This window comes from Eucyclogobius newberryi, unplaced genomic scaffold, assembly GCF_026437365.1.
Source record: "Eucyclogobius newberryi isolate DKJ021-1_F unplaced genomic scaffold, fEucNew1.0.hap1 SCAF_11, whole genome shotgun sequence".
Classification (NCBI taxonomy): domain Eukaryota; kingdom Metazoa; phylum Chordata; class Actinopteri; order Gobiiformes; family Gobiidae; genus Eucyclogobius; species Eucyclogobius newberryi.
This window is the reverse complement of record NW_027315735.1, coordinates 27,737,779-27,749,825: the sequence shown is the minus strand read 5'-3', so window position 1 is coordinate 27,749,825 and position 12,047 is coordinate 27,737,779. Positions and strand designations below refer to the sequence as shown.

Below are 12,047 nucleotides of genomic sequence, written 5' to 3'. Positions count from 1 at the left end.
TCAGGTCATCTCTGAATGAGATGAGCTCGAATCTTTGCATCCGTGACGGTTGTTCTATCTCTTTTGGAGCTGATTTGATTATGATGATGTGCGTACGTGTCAATGTTTGTCACTGCCTTTAAAATGTTGTGCTTTGTAAGTGTTCTGGAGGTAGGGAGAGATTCCCTCTGTCAGGGAGAGATTTGTTGACTGTGCACTTGAATAAACTTCACTTTTTGAGGGAAACAAACTCATAGGCCTAGTTTCATAGGCCTAACGCCAATATCTAATACTCCATATCCATTAACATCCAGACTTGTCTTTAACATGGATGTAGAAAATATGATCCGTCAAAGTTCTTTATGCATGCATGAGCTGGCGTGCGTACTGAATCAAAAACTTAAAATGTGTCTGTGTATGCCACTGCGTAATATATTACAAGAATATTTTCCAATTTATTCTCTTTTGGTAGATCCTCTATGAAGTGCCAGCGCCTTACATCAATCTATTAGCACTATCACGTAAAGAAATGACCTTTTGCTGCTTAAATAATTTACAAACTCTGATATTTAACAGGTTAAGTCATAAATAACATGAAGATCCGTGCACTTGGAACATAATGAGCACACAGATCTGTAAAACACTTGTAAAATAGTATGTATCAGTCTGGAATCACATCTGTATATATGTATCAAGCTAAAAAAACAGATCGTGTCAGTTATTAAGCAGCGAGAAGAAGGTAATTTGATGGTTGTCATATTCAGAACAAGTCTAGCAAAAGTTTGGTAACAAATGGGAACATCATAATAAAAAGTTATTTTTACATAGCCTATTAAAAGTTGAAACGTTCCATTTATTTTTCTTAAAGTCTTTCAGTGCGAACACAGTTGATTTAAAAAGAGGAAGAATCTCATTGTCTAAAAATTGTTCACACCTTAGCATCTTTTTTTGGGTCCACAGACAGAAAACCCAATTTATCTCACCGAAAAGGGAGAAATGTCACATCAGTCAGGGTTATAGTTAGTTATAAGTGTAAGAAAGAGTGTTGATTGAGATTGTTAACAGACATTATCATCACACATCTTCGTTAATACATGGATATAGTCAAAGTTGTGTGAAATAAATCAACATAAATAATTAATTCTTGCACAACAAAAAGGAAATATAATAAGCTCACAAAAATAATTGACAAAAAAGTGAAAAAGACTCGCTGCTTCTAGTGTAATTAGTGTAAAAAGTGTGACTGAACAACCCAATTAACTTGATATTTCTGACTGGTTCCAAGATAATGTAGCCTGAAAATAGTGCAGTAATGTCATAATACAATGGCAAATAACTGAAATAAGATGAGAAATATTGTAAAATAATCTAGATCCAAGCAAGTCATTATTTTAACCAGTCAAAACTACTCAAATTAAGATTAATATTCCAAATTAAACTTGTACCTATTGGACCTACTTTACCCTACTGATGATGTGTTGTTGCAATAGTAATCCTCCTATTTCTTTTGCAGTGTATTTTTCATCTGAGATTTGGAAACAATGGTGCAGGAAGTTAAGCAGGTCGCCCACTGGCCAAAGGGTTGACAGACAGCTTCCAACAAAAAGCCAAAATATCCAAAATGTGTCAAATTACATTCAGAAAAGCATCAAAAACATCTCCCAGTTGCTCCTTTGCAGCCGGTTTCCTTCTCATTATCTCTGGATGCGGTGGGTTCTACGCTACAACAAAAGATTACAAGATGGCCGCGCTGTCTGTGGAGCAGCATCTGTCCCTTTTTGCTTTCATTCTCAATAGCTTCCCGACAGCTTTTATCAGGTGAGAGGATAAGTTCACTTCAGAGGATCAACCAGTCGAGTCCTTTGAACCCATTAACCCTCAAAGTGGACGGACACCGCGCGCGCTCACACATAAAGACTGGCCTCCCGAACCGTCCACTCATCACTGAACGCTAAGATCCGCCAGCTTGTTATTTTCGACACCTTTCTTCCTCATACTGTACGCGATTTAGCTGTATCTCAAAGGTAGTCCATGGAAATTACGTTGCGGCAAGTAAAGAGATAAAAGACATTCCCACTTGAAAAGCCAAGCTGCAGGTCTTTTGAAAAGCCCTATTATATGATATTACATTTTCAACATGGAAGAAACACTAAGAGCATGTTGCACCTGAGAGATGTGGCTACACTGTATATTACATTTGAAGTCCACCTGGGGTTTTAAAGTATAAAAGAAGACTTTGAATAGAAATGATGATCAGACAGAATGAAAAGGTGGTAGAAAAGACACTTTGATGCCTTTTTTCCAAATTGGACCTAAATATTTATATACTTATTATATATACCACTGAAGAATCACTGATAAAAATAGCATATACATAAAATAGGGTGGTGGAGCTTGAAAGGATGTATATATATTCTTTTTTTTTTTATGATACTTCACATTGATTATTGATTATTATTGATTATTTATATATATATACAGAAAAAATAATCAACGTGAAGTATCATTTAAAAAAAGGTTTTATGGAATTATTTATAGATATTTCACTGCATTTTTGTCTTGAATTTTCGTGACAAACAGTTTACAGATATAATTGTATGTTAATTACATTTATTCATTCCTTTTGCTACATGTTACTTTCAAATAAATCAATAAAAAGTATATCTATTGCCTTCCTTGAGCTTGTTTAGCATCTTAGGGTGTCCGTTTTAGTTGGGTTATAATCTTACCTCTTACAGTAGTGCAAACATAAACTGGACATCTACCAGTTAAAGCAATATAGCAGTGTAACTTTTGTGTTAAATGTTACACCATCTGTTTGTCTCCTTGAAGATGTTATTGCTTTGCCTGGAATGCTCCATAGTATGTCATTTAGCTCCATGGAAACAAGCAGCCACAAGGCCAATTTACAGGTCAGATATCTGGAGAGTCTATCCTTGTTTTTGAAGGTATTTTTGACCAATAAAAACACATACACCGCCCTATTGTGGACCAACCCAGGCAAAACAATAAAAAGCATCGCCATGGAGACAAACAGGTAGCATAATTCTGCATGTTCTCCCTGTGTGACTGTAAATTCAAAGATAATCACTGATTCAGAACAGCTAAAATGGCAAGACACATTTGTCCAGAGACCACTTTACGTTCATAGCACCCTCGTGTACATTTAAAACTGAGTACAGTACTCGCAAAGCCTATACATTACATTTGTAGAAGTAGGATTGTATTAATAGAACCAAGTCTCGCTAAAGAATTAAAAAACTGGCAACAACAGAGATGATAATAGGGGTTATAGTGATGATTATGAAGAACAGACTCGATTACTATAACGCAGAATAGCAAAAGGCCAGTCTATGATTTGGTAGATTTGTGTGTAAACTTAAAAACTGCTTCTGTCTCATTATCTGCACTGTACGTTTACAACAAAGAGCTCTTGACAGTATGTACACAAGCTAAGTTCCCGGAGCAAACACTGCAGTAGCACTTTCAAAATCGAATCATTGTCATTCTGAGTGCGGCCGGTCGGAGGGAGAGAAAGTTTGCCAAATGGAGTTAGAGAGGGAAGAGGAGGTGACAGATACAATCACAGCTATCCACACGGCTCTCTGGACCTGGACCCTAAAGAACTCTATCAAAGGAGAAAATGAAAAAAATGTTGCCCGGCTTTTCTCCACTTTTCTCGCACATTTATTCCCACCATGGTCTCCCATTGTGTCCTTTGTTTTCAACCTCAGTGGGTTTTTCAACACAAACTCACCAAGATTGTCGTGACAATGTAGGTCCGGTTCTGCAGCCCGTAAGTGTCGTTGGAGCTTCGAATGGAGCTGGCGGTGGTGACGTATTTCTCGTCCTCATTCCAGTATCCAACCTACCAGAGAAGCATAAGATATGATTTGATGTACAACTTTTTGTTCTTAATTATCATCTGTATCATTAAATAAGATATGAACGTTCAGAAATTGCTTTTACCAATAACATTTGTAATGGTGACTTTTTTTAAACAACAAAACATGGTAAATTATTGCTAAGTTGTTGATATTATCATTTGGTATTTTGGGTTTCATGCTGAAAATCCATTCACAGTTTTGTTTTTTTATTAGCCATGTTATATAAAGATTCAGACCTGGGTTTGGACCTGGTTTAGTTTGACTTTGGGCCATATTTAAACATAAACATGTTGCATCAATCAAGTCAGAGTTTGAGAAAAGGGGACTCGATGCAATTTCATGAATCTTGTACCGATGTCCCAAAAGTATCATTGTTACGTGCTACCAAAAATAATAAACTAAACTCAACCTTCGTTTGACGTCCAATTGACGTAAAAAGCAAAAAAAAAACACCATTCAAATATATATTTTTGTATTTTGGAATGTTCTGCAAGATTTATAACAACTGCATCTAAATCACAATTTGAATGGTCAAAATTACCCAAAAACTGAGCACTATATGTGTCTGTGTTTCCCTTATGGCTCAATAAAGTTGGTCTATGTCTACTTTCCTCTTCCTATGTTGAAAATAGGTATCATGAGCTGAAAAATAAATTGCTATATGCTAATCCAGGCGTACAAAAAAAAGTATGTGTCATTAATTTCCTTACTCAGCGGTGTTAACGCCACAAGTGCAGCGTAAATCTTTGGGAATAAACGGAAACAAATTAGCCAGCCACCTTTTTGGGTCCAGACGGCGCCAGCTCCATAACGCTGACAGTGTAGTTGGTTCTGCGTCCTTTCTCGTTGAACTGAATGTGCCCAGTCAATCCGTCGATGCGAACCTGTATAATGGGAGTCAAACAAGACCGATGAATCGAGGGCCTTTGAGTAAATGGCTTCTATCACGCACACACACACACACAGAAAACACAAGTCCCGTAACATCTAGGCCATTTTGCTCCTCGTGCTTGTTGGATTTGCATGCCGTTCCACCGCGAGATGCATGTTAAGCAAAGACCGTGAGTGTTTGGTTTAGCGAGAATGGTGAATGGTCGGTCCCAGAGGAGGTGAGTGGCGGGCGCGGGTGAATGTGTGCGGCGCAGTGTGTTTGTCTTGGCCACGTGATGGAGTTAATTGAGCGCACACTGCTTCAATCTCCAGGCAGATGGTGAGATTGAGTCTGAGTAGGCCCCGGTGCAGACAAGGCCGTGGGCAGCAGGCAGACGCACACACACGAACACACACACACACACACACACACATACACAAACACACACACACACACACACACACATACACAAACACACACACACACACTCTCTCGCACATGCAGTTATATGTAATGTGGATGGACAAACAGTCACCTCGCTAAATAATTTAATCATCTGTAAGTATTGGATAATAATGTGAAATTGTAGCGTTATGATTGTTGAAAGAAGAAACATGGCGATATTATGATTATTCACAATTATTGACGACTGAACATTGTCAAATAGATCTCCATTCCTCTAGTATGTTTATGTCTAGCTTTACGAAATCAAACTTTGCGACGGGTAAAGTAAAGTAAATGGGACATGAACAGTTGAGATAAAAAGCATGTTTAATTTAGTGTTACTTTTTGGAAAATATTTGGTAGAATGAGTTTCAAACTGTTTCGGAAATTGGAGTAAGTAATTTTCAATCTAAAGGTACTGCTCTGTTCCAATGAGGCAGGGACTTTACAGTGACTCTTTTTGGAGTACTGTGAGTATTAAAATGACTTAGTTTTCACTCCTTAAAATGTCTCGATTATTAGATTGTTTTATTTTTTACATGATTTTTTTTTTCATTTTTTTTGAAAAATAAGCGCAAAAACTAGAACGCGACCAAAGAAAAATACAAAGAACATAGATCGCACAAAACATCTACTGAAAAACTAAATCGCGGCACATTCAAACCAAAACGTCCAAAGTGTGTCAAATAAGTTAATTTCAAAATCCATTCGTCGTATGATTTCAGTCGATTATATTGTGACCTGAATAATCAGTTATTGATAAGCCAATTAATCTTGACATCCCTAATTGTATGCTTGATTTTCATTTTTAAAAATATTTGGCGTTTATGGAACATTTGTATTTGTTGAAAATGTATTTTTTTGGCAACGCTGAACAAAGACTTGAGGAAGTCGCCAGTGTTTGATCTGATCACCAAATATCCAATTTAAAAAGTAAAGCCGTTAGAATAATGCTAAAAGACAAACGAATAATAGCTTCTGTCACTGAAGTCGTGCAGTGAAGTCAGTTTTAGCGCTCAAGTGATCCGACTGTATGTGCGTGGACTCTAAAAACCAAGAGGAGCACCCTGTATTTACCCTATGTGACATCACGCAGTATTTTAAGGTACGGAACGGCCTAGATATTCAGAATTACACACCAAACAAATGAAGCCCCAAGTATAATTTGCTAAAGAAACAATTTTCTACCAAGCTGTGAAAAGTAATACAAAACAAACTATAAAAAATATCGCAAAAAATAAACTTTATAAGAACCAGACTATCAGATATGGGTGTTTTCAAGTCAAACTAAGCTTTACCAAAGATATGAACAACAATCCTTTTGCTTAAGCTGCCAATTTAATCACTTTAATTAACACTCTCTTAGACAAAAATAAAAAAAATGCCGCTTATCGAACGCATTTGTATTTCTGCGCACAAATCTTCCCCCCAGTTTCACGGCGTCCGTCTGCTCCCGCGAGAAGTCCAGCCAGCGCCACGTCTCCGAATATTACATTTCCAAACCCAATTGCTGATGTCATATTGCATGAACGTCAGCGGCGAGCGTTATTGCCCGCGGCGTTTGTTTACTCGCCGCCGTGTCACATTTGATACCGCGCCGCCTTCCCCCGCGACTTAATGTGAACTTTGCACGCCGCAATAAGACCTCGTTTGTTCGGCGGGCCCGAGCTCGCCGGCGGTTAGCCAACGTGCCACTCAGCGATCTTTGTGTGCGTGCGTGCGGCGGGTAAACGACCTGCTGTAGGGCCCGCTGTATGTCGATGCCTTGGCCCCAGGGAGCCGGCGGGTTGGCCAGGCACTCTCCGGCGTTGCCCCTCCGGGAAATGTCTATCCTCTGCTTCCTCAGGTTCTGAAACGCCGTCGCCATGACCTTCACCCCGTCGTACGTCAGCGCGCCGGTGTACTGCAAAAAGACGGGGGCACGCGATAAAGAAGAATTAATGGCGCAAACTTTGAAACTGGCCTCACTTTAGGAAGTCAAGCGTATTTGAACAATTTCCAAATGGGCTGTTAAAACCGCCAGGTTCATTTCAATGTTAACTTTTTTCGCCACGAGAACACACTCTCTGGGTACAAAATGGGCTCGCAGTTGATTTACTTTGAAATACCATCTTAGACAACTTTGAGAAGTTCTGGACTGTAAATCATGTTTTGCCTTTGCGCTCAAAGTAACTGGAGGTCGAGCAGTGATTTGAGTATTTTAGCCATTGGAAAAAAGGAAATCAATCATTTTTTCTACTATTCCTCATAGATTACGGCATGTAAGTAGTGAAAGAAAGTTGTTATAGTTGGTATAGTAGTTTACAAAATCAATAATCCTGACAAATACCGTATTTTCTGGACTATAAGTCACACTTTTTTCATAGTTTTGGCCGGGGTGCGACTTATACTTATATTTATACTTATATACTTATACTCCGGAGCGACTTATATGTGATATTATTTGTTATTTGTTATTATTTGCACATTTCATACATACACCAGTGCAACTTATATATGTTTTTTCCTCTCTATTATGCATTTTTTGGCTGGTGCGACTTATAGTCCAGAAAATACGGTATTATACAGTAAAAGTCTCGTGAATGTTTTGTTAAATCTGCTTCTGGTCTAACTCATTATTATCAGGGGTAATTTCTCACATACAGTAGCGAGGGCTGAAGCAGTAATGATCGTTTGCATAATCAACACAACTACGTGATAAACAATGCGTTGCAGAAACCCGTACTTTGAGTCCATTTTTGGGCATTTTCGAATCCTTGATGTCGAACTCCATCCACTGCTGGACCACGCGGCTGACCTCGGGCTCGGAGTTGTTGACGAGCTGGAAGCCCGTGATGTTTGCTCCGCCTTTTCTCAGGTCGGTCAGGTCAATGTCCAAAAAGCCCTGAAACGCAATAGATGGACAAAGGTTAGAGGAAAGAATATATACTGCCCCTTTAACTGACGGATGTGAACGGATCCTAAATACAAGCAAGTAAAAGCACAAAACGATAACGGAAACAAAGCGAGTGGTCCATAGACAATGTTTCAAAGTAGTCTTTTAAGCAGTGTCCAGAGACTGCCTTTGAAACCTTTTCTACACACTAATCTGGCCCAATTTAATTTTTTTTCCCAGAGAATAGAAAAATACATGTCTAGAAAGAGGCATTTTTGAAAGACTTACTGTATATTATGGATTATATATACTGTTGTTGGCCTTTAAACTTGCTCTTTTGTACAAACATGTGAATAAATGCTAGATATGGTTACTAATGCCGTACTGAACATCATTCGAGGCAAAGCAATAACATCTCCATGGTTACAAGCAGGTAGGGTTGTCATATCGAAGTAAATGAAATACTAAACAATACTCAAACTAGTAGCCAATCCAATACTCATCTGAGAAAGCCAAATAAGATCAAATTGGAGCTTTCTTGTACAGGTTTAGAATGATTTTGTGATTTGTCAGAACTTTTTCAGAACTATTAGACGATTAGATGATAACATAAAGAAAGTTGTGGTGTAGAAATGAATATTGAACCTATTCCTTCGTGTTTAAAAACAATTTTTGATGAATAAGTCTGCATGAAATGGGGAAGAACAGCAGAAGATTGTAACGTCACACTTGTTCCCCGTACACACTCTGTCAGAGGTTGTCCATGGCTACGACCGCGCTCAATGCAACGAGTCTATTGGTAATTCCCGAGGAGTCACTTATCTACAACGTACCTACAGCACGACTGAGCGAGGGGTTAATTGCATAACGGAAAAGCCTATTCTTTCTATTCACTTAAAAAAAAGGGGGTTATCCCATTCTACAGACTTCATCCCCATCTTTCCTCTGGGACAACTCGGAAGTGAAAAAAGGAAAACCTCATTTCACGGCGAGCAAAAAGTCCAACGCTAATCTGTGCTACACTTACAGGCGGCTGTTAACAATGGAAGGGATCAAAAACCTTATGGGCTGCTGTGAACAAGGCAGGCCTCCAGGCACAGAGTGAGAGTGATTTACTGTAATGGTGTCTTTCTACGTGTTATTTTTCCACGAACTCGGTGCAGGAGGAGACAGTTTTTTGGGTGAAAGGCAAGGAGTGGGTGCAGCGCATTGAGTGTCTCGGCAGGCCGCCTGACAGCAGCAGCAGCAGCAGCAACAGCAGCAACAGCGTCAGCAGCAGCAGAAGCAGACAAGTGGGAGTAGAAACTGAAGGAGCGCATGAAAGGCTCGGGCCATTTGTCAGTGAATTGTGTCTGATTTAAAAGGCATGATTTGGGCTGATGAGAAAGACAAATGATTCTGTCACGTTGCGCCGTTGTCGTCCTTTTTGGTGAAGACAGATAGAAATAATTGGTTTAAAGATACATAAGACTAAAAAGCTCGGATTCTGACTTTAACACTGTTATTTAATCTTTTTCTTCTCTGGTGGAGAAGTAAATGTGTAGGGCCACAACAAACAGGGGGCCACATAATCCGATGGGCTCAATCTGGACCAGAACGAGACCACAAACACCAAACGTATATCCATCTATGTACAAATGTTCTACTCTAAAACTAGCTTATCTTTACAGCATAAATTAAAAAGTAATACTACTAGTACAAATGATACACAATTCTATTCTTGTCATCTTTGTGCCCAGCCTTAGCAGAGTGTGAACGCAGCGTTAGCCTTCTGCGCACTGGAAGATTTTTCGCCTGATTTGAACCAGGTTTGCACGTCCGGGAGTTCAGGAGGCGTGGCCTGAGCGGCGATTCTCGTCAGCGTTTATTTGTGTTGCCACGCCTACCGTCTGTGGGGTCAATGTGATTCTGTCGCGTCGATTTTTCGGGGTCGCAGCTCGCAAAACTCAAATTTGAACAACTTTACCGCAGCCTGACAGTGCTGGGCTCCGTTGCCTAGTGATGAAGAAATTGCACAAACAAAACAAACACAGAGCTTGTGCAAACCTATTCATTATTCCAATAGCAGCCTTCTTACCACCTGTAAATATAGTGCTCTCCTGTGACCTTTATGAGCAGATTTAATCCACGTGTTTGTTTTATTTTGCACTAAATAAGAGCGCGTGGAAAGGTCCTGTGTCCTTGTGTATTTGTTTACATCTCCTCTGCTTGTAACGAATATTTCCCTACATCTGCAAGTGTGTGGTGTGACTGTGCTTCGTGTGAGACAAATAATCGTCTTAAAATGTCCTCACGTCTGTGGTCTGCAAACTTTAGTCACGTCTTAACATCGCAGACAATATACAAATCCTCTAGTGTGCAGCCAATACCAGCGCAGAGACTGAAAGTGGTTTTCCTTAATCACATTCACTAAGCGCAGGCCTGGTCCAAATATTTTAATCTAATTTATACTTTAACAACAAAAAACACCTGGTTAATTGTGTTATGGCACAAATGGATTGGTAAACATTGAACCGACTTCCTGGAGCCTGCAACAGATCCAGTTTTGTTGTGCTTCTTCTTATTTTTCTTAAAACTCCAGTTAGTTTGCTTCACATTACTAATTCAATGTATTTATTTCATTGCATACAACATGAATAAACTGTGTTATTGTAATAAAATGCAAATATATGATTATATGTCTGTGATGTATATTATCTGCATAATGATGATATGACGATTTTTGTCCGCATCATTAGTCTAAGAGAAAAACGGCATGTGTAAAAAACTGCATTTGTGAAAGTGTTGTAAAGATGGGCCAAAGGAATGTTTACCCCAGGGAGGGGTGTAGAACCCCAGGGGAGTAAAGGTAAACATTACCCATGCTCTTATCTCTAAGGAAAATACCAACAGTTGTAAAAGACAAGTGCCTTGATTTGAAGTTAACCAATGAGAATGTGACCTGCCCATTATGCCTAAATCCATAATGTGAATAAAACTACCAGCAAGAGAAAAAACGTCGTGAGACTGAGGAGGGTCGCCAGGCTACTTACAACAGCCTTGGCGACCCAGCCCGAGGTTTTCACCCTTTCAAGCTGCACAAAGTCTGACGTTTCTGTATCGTTTTATAGTCTAAGTTGAATTGTGTTCTCTGTGTGTTAAGGAATAGCATTGATTCACGTGTAATTTCTTGACAGTTATGTGCCTCCTGCAGTAAACACTTAAACACCGACAGTTTAAAACATGCATGATCAAAATACCACAAGAAAATTGTGCTTTCACTTAAATTGATTGGCCAAAACCGTGAAACAATTTCCTGGAGCCGACGTCAGATCTAGCGTTATTTTTTCCCCATGTTGTGCTTCTTATGAGTCACAAATCAAGTCAATACAAGGCTATTTGAGGCTCTCTGGAGGATTGTGGTTCTCCAAAGAGGTCTTTCATTACAGAGTCCCGCAGTGGCCGGTGTTAATTGAACATTAGGTGAAGATGTGTTGTGCAGATGAGCAGGTTACGGCCTCTCGTAGAGCAAACATGGAGGTCTGAAGATGAGAAACTCTTTAGAGAGTCATAAATAGCATTGGAAGCACAGACAGGAGACAGAAAACTGGGAAAAATAAAAAATGTATTCTGTATATATAGTGCCAGTGCATACTTTTAAGCATTAACTTTTGCATGGATTTATCTGCAAAATGACAAATTCACACACAATATGTTTGGTCTTTTTTGTCTTGACTTGAGCAGTGTGGACATTACTAATTGTCCAATATTTAGTAATGGACCACAGGAACGAGACATTTTAGGTTAGTTTTTGTTTTCTTTACTTGCCTAAAGATATACTTAAATACATTTCCTACGCAGAGAGAAAACAAAATGGTCTCACTCAAAAAGTGCAGTCTTTAAAAACAACTAAAATGCAATACAGCGCTCGAGATTGAACGTCAAAAACTTGTGCTAAATGCGATAATAAAATGTGAAAAAAAGGAAACAATGCGATAAGCTGCCGTGTAAG

General features: G+C 39.1%; 1 protein-coding gene across 4 annotated transcripts in view; it reads right to left on the bottom strand.

Annotated features, from left to right (window-relative positions):
* The window catches only part of gria1a (glutamate receptor, ionotropic, AMPA 1a), a 128,615-nt gene that overhangs the window by 55,711 nt on the left and 60,857 nt on the right, over nt 1-12,047 (bottom strand). For all 4 annotated transcript variants that reach the window (XM_072439811.1, XM_072439814.1, XM_072439812.1 and 1 more), the window contains exons 6-9: nt 7,907-8,065; nt 6,917-7,084; nt 4,646-4,750; nt 3,737-3,847 (exon numbers count right to left, since the gene is read on the bottom strand). In XM_072439811.1, coding sequence (XP_072295912.1) covers nt 3,737-3,847; nt 4,646-4,750; nt 6,917-7,084; nt 7,907-8,065 — 543 coding nt within the window. The remainder of the gene's footprint in view (nt 1-3,736; nt 3,848-4,645; nt 4,751-6,916; nt 7,085-7,906; nt 8,066-12,047) is intronic.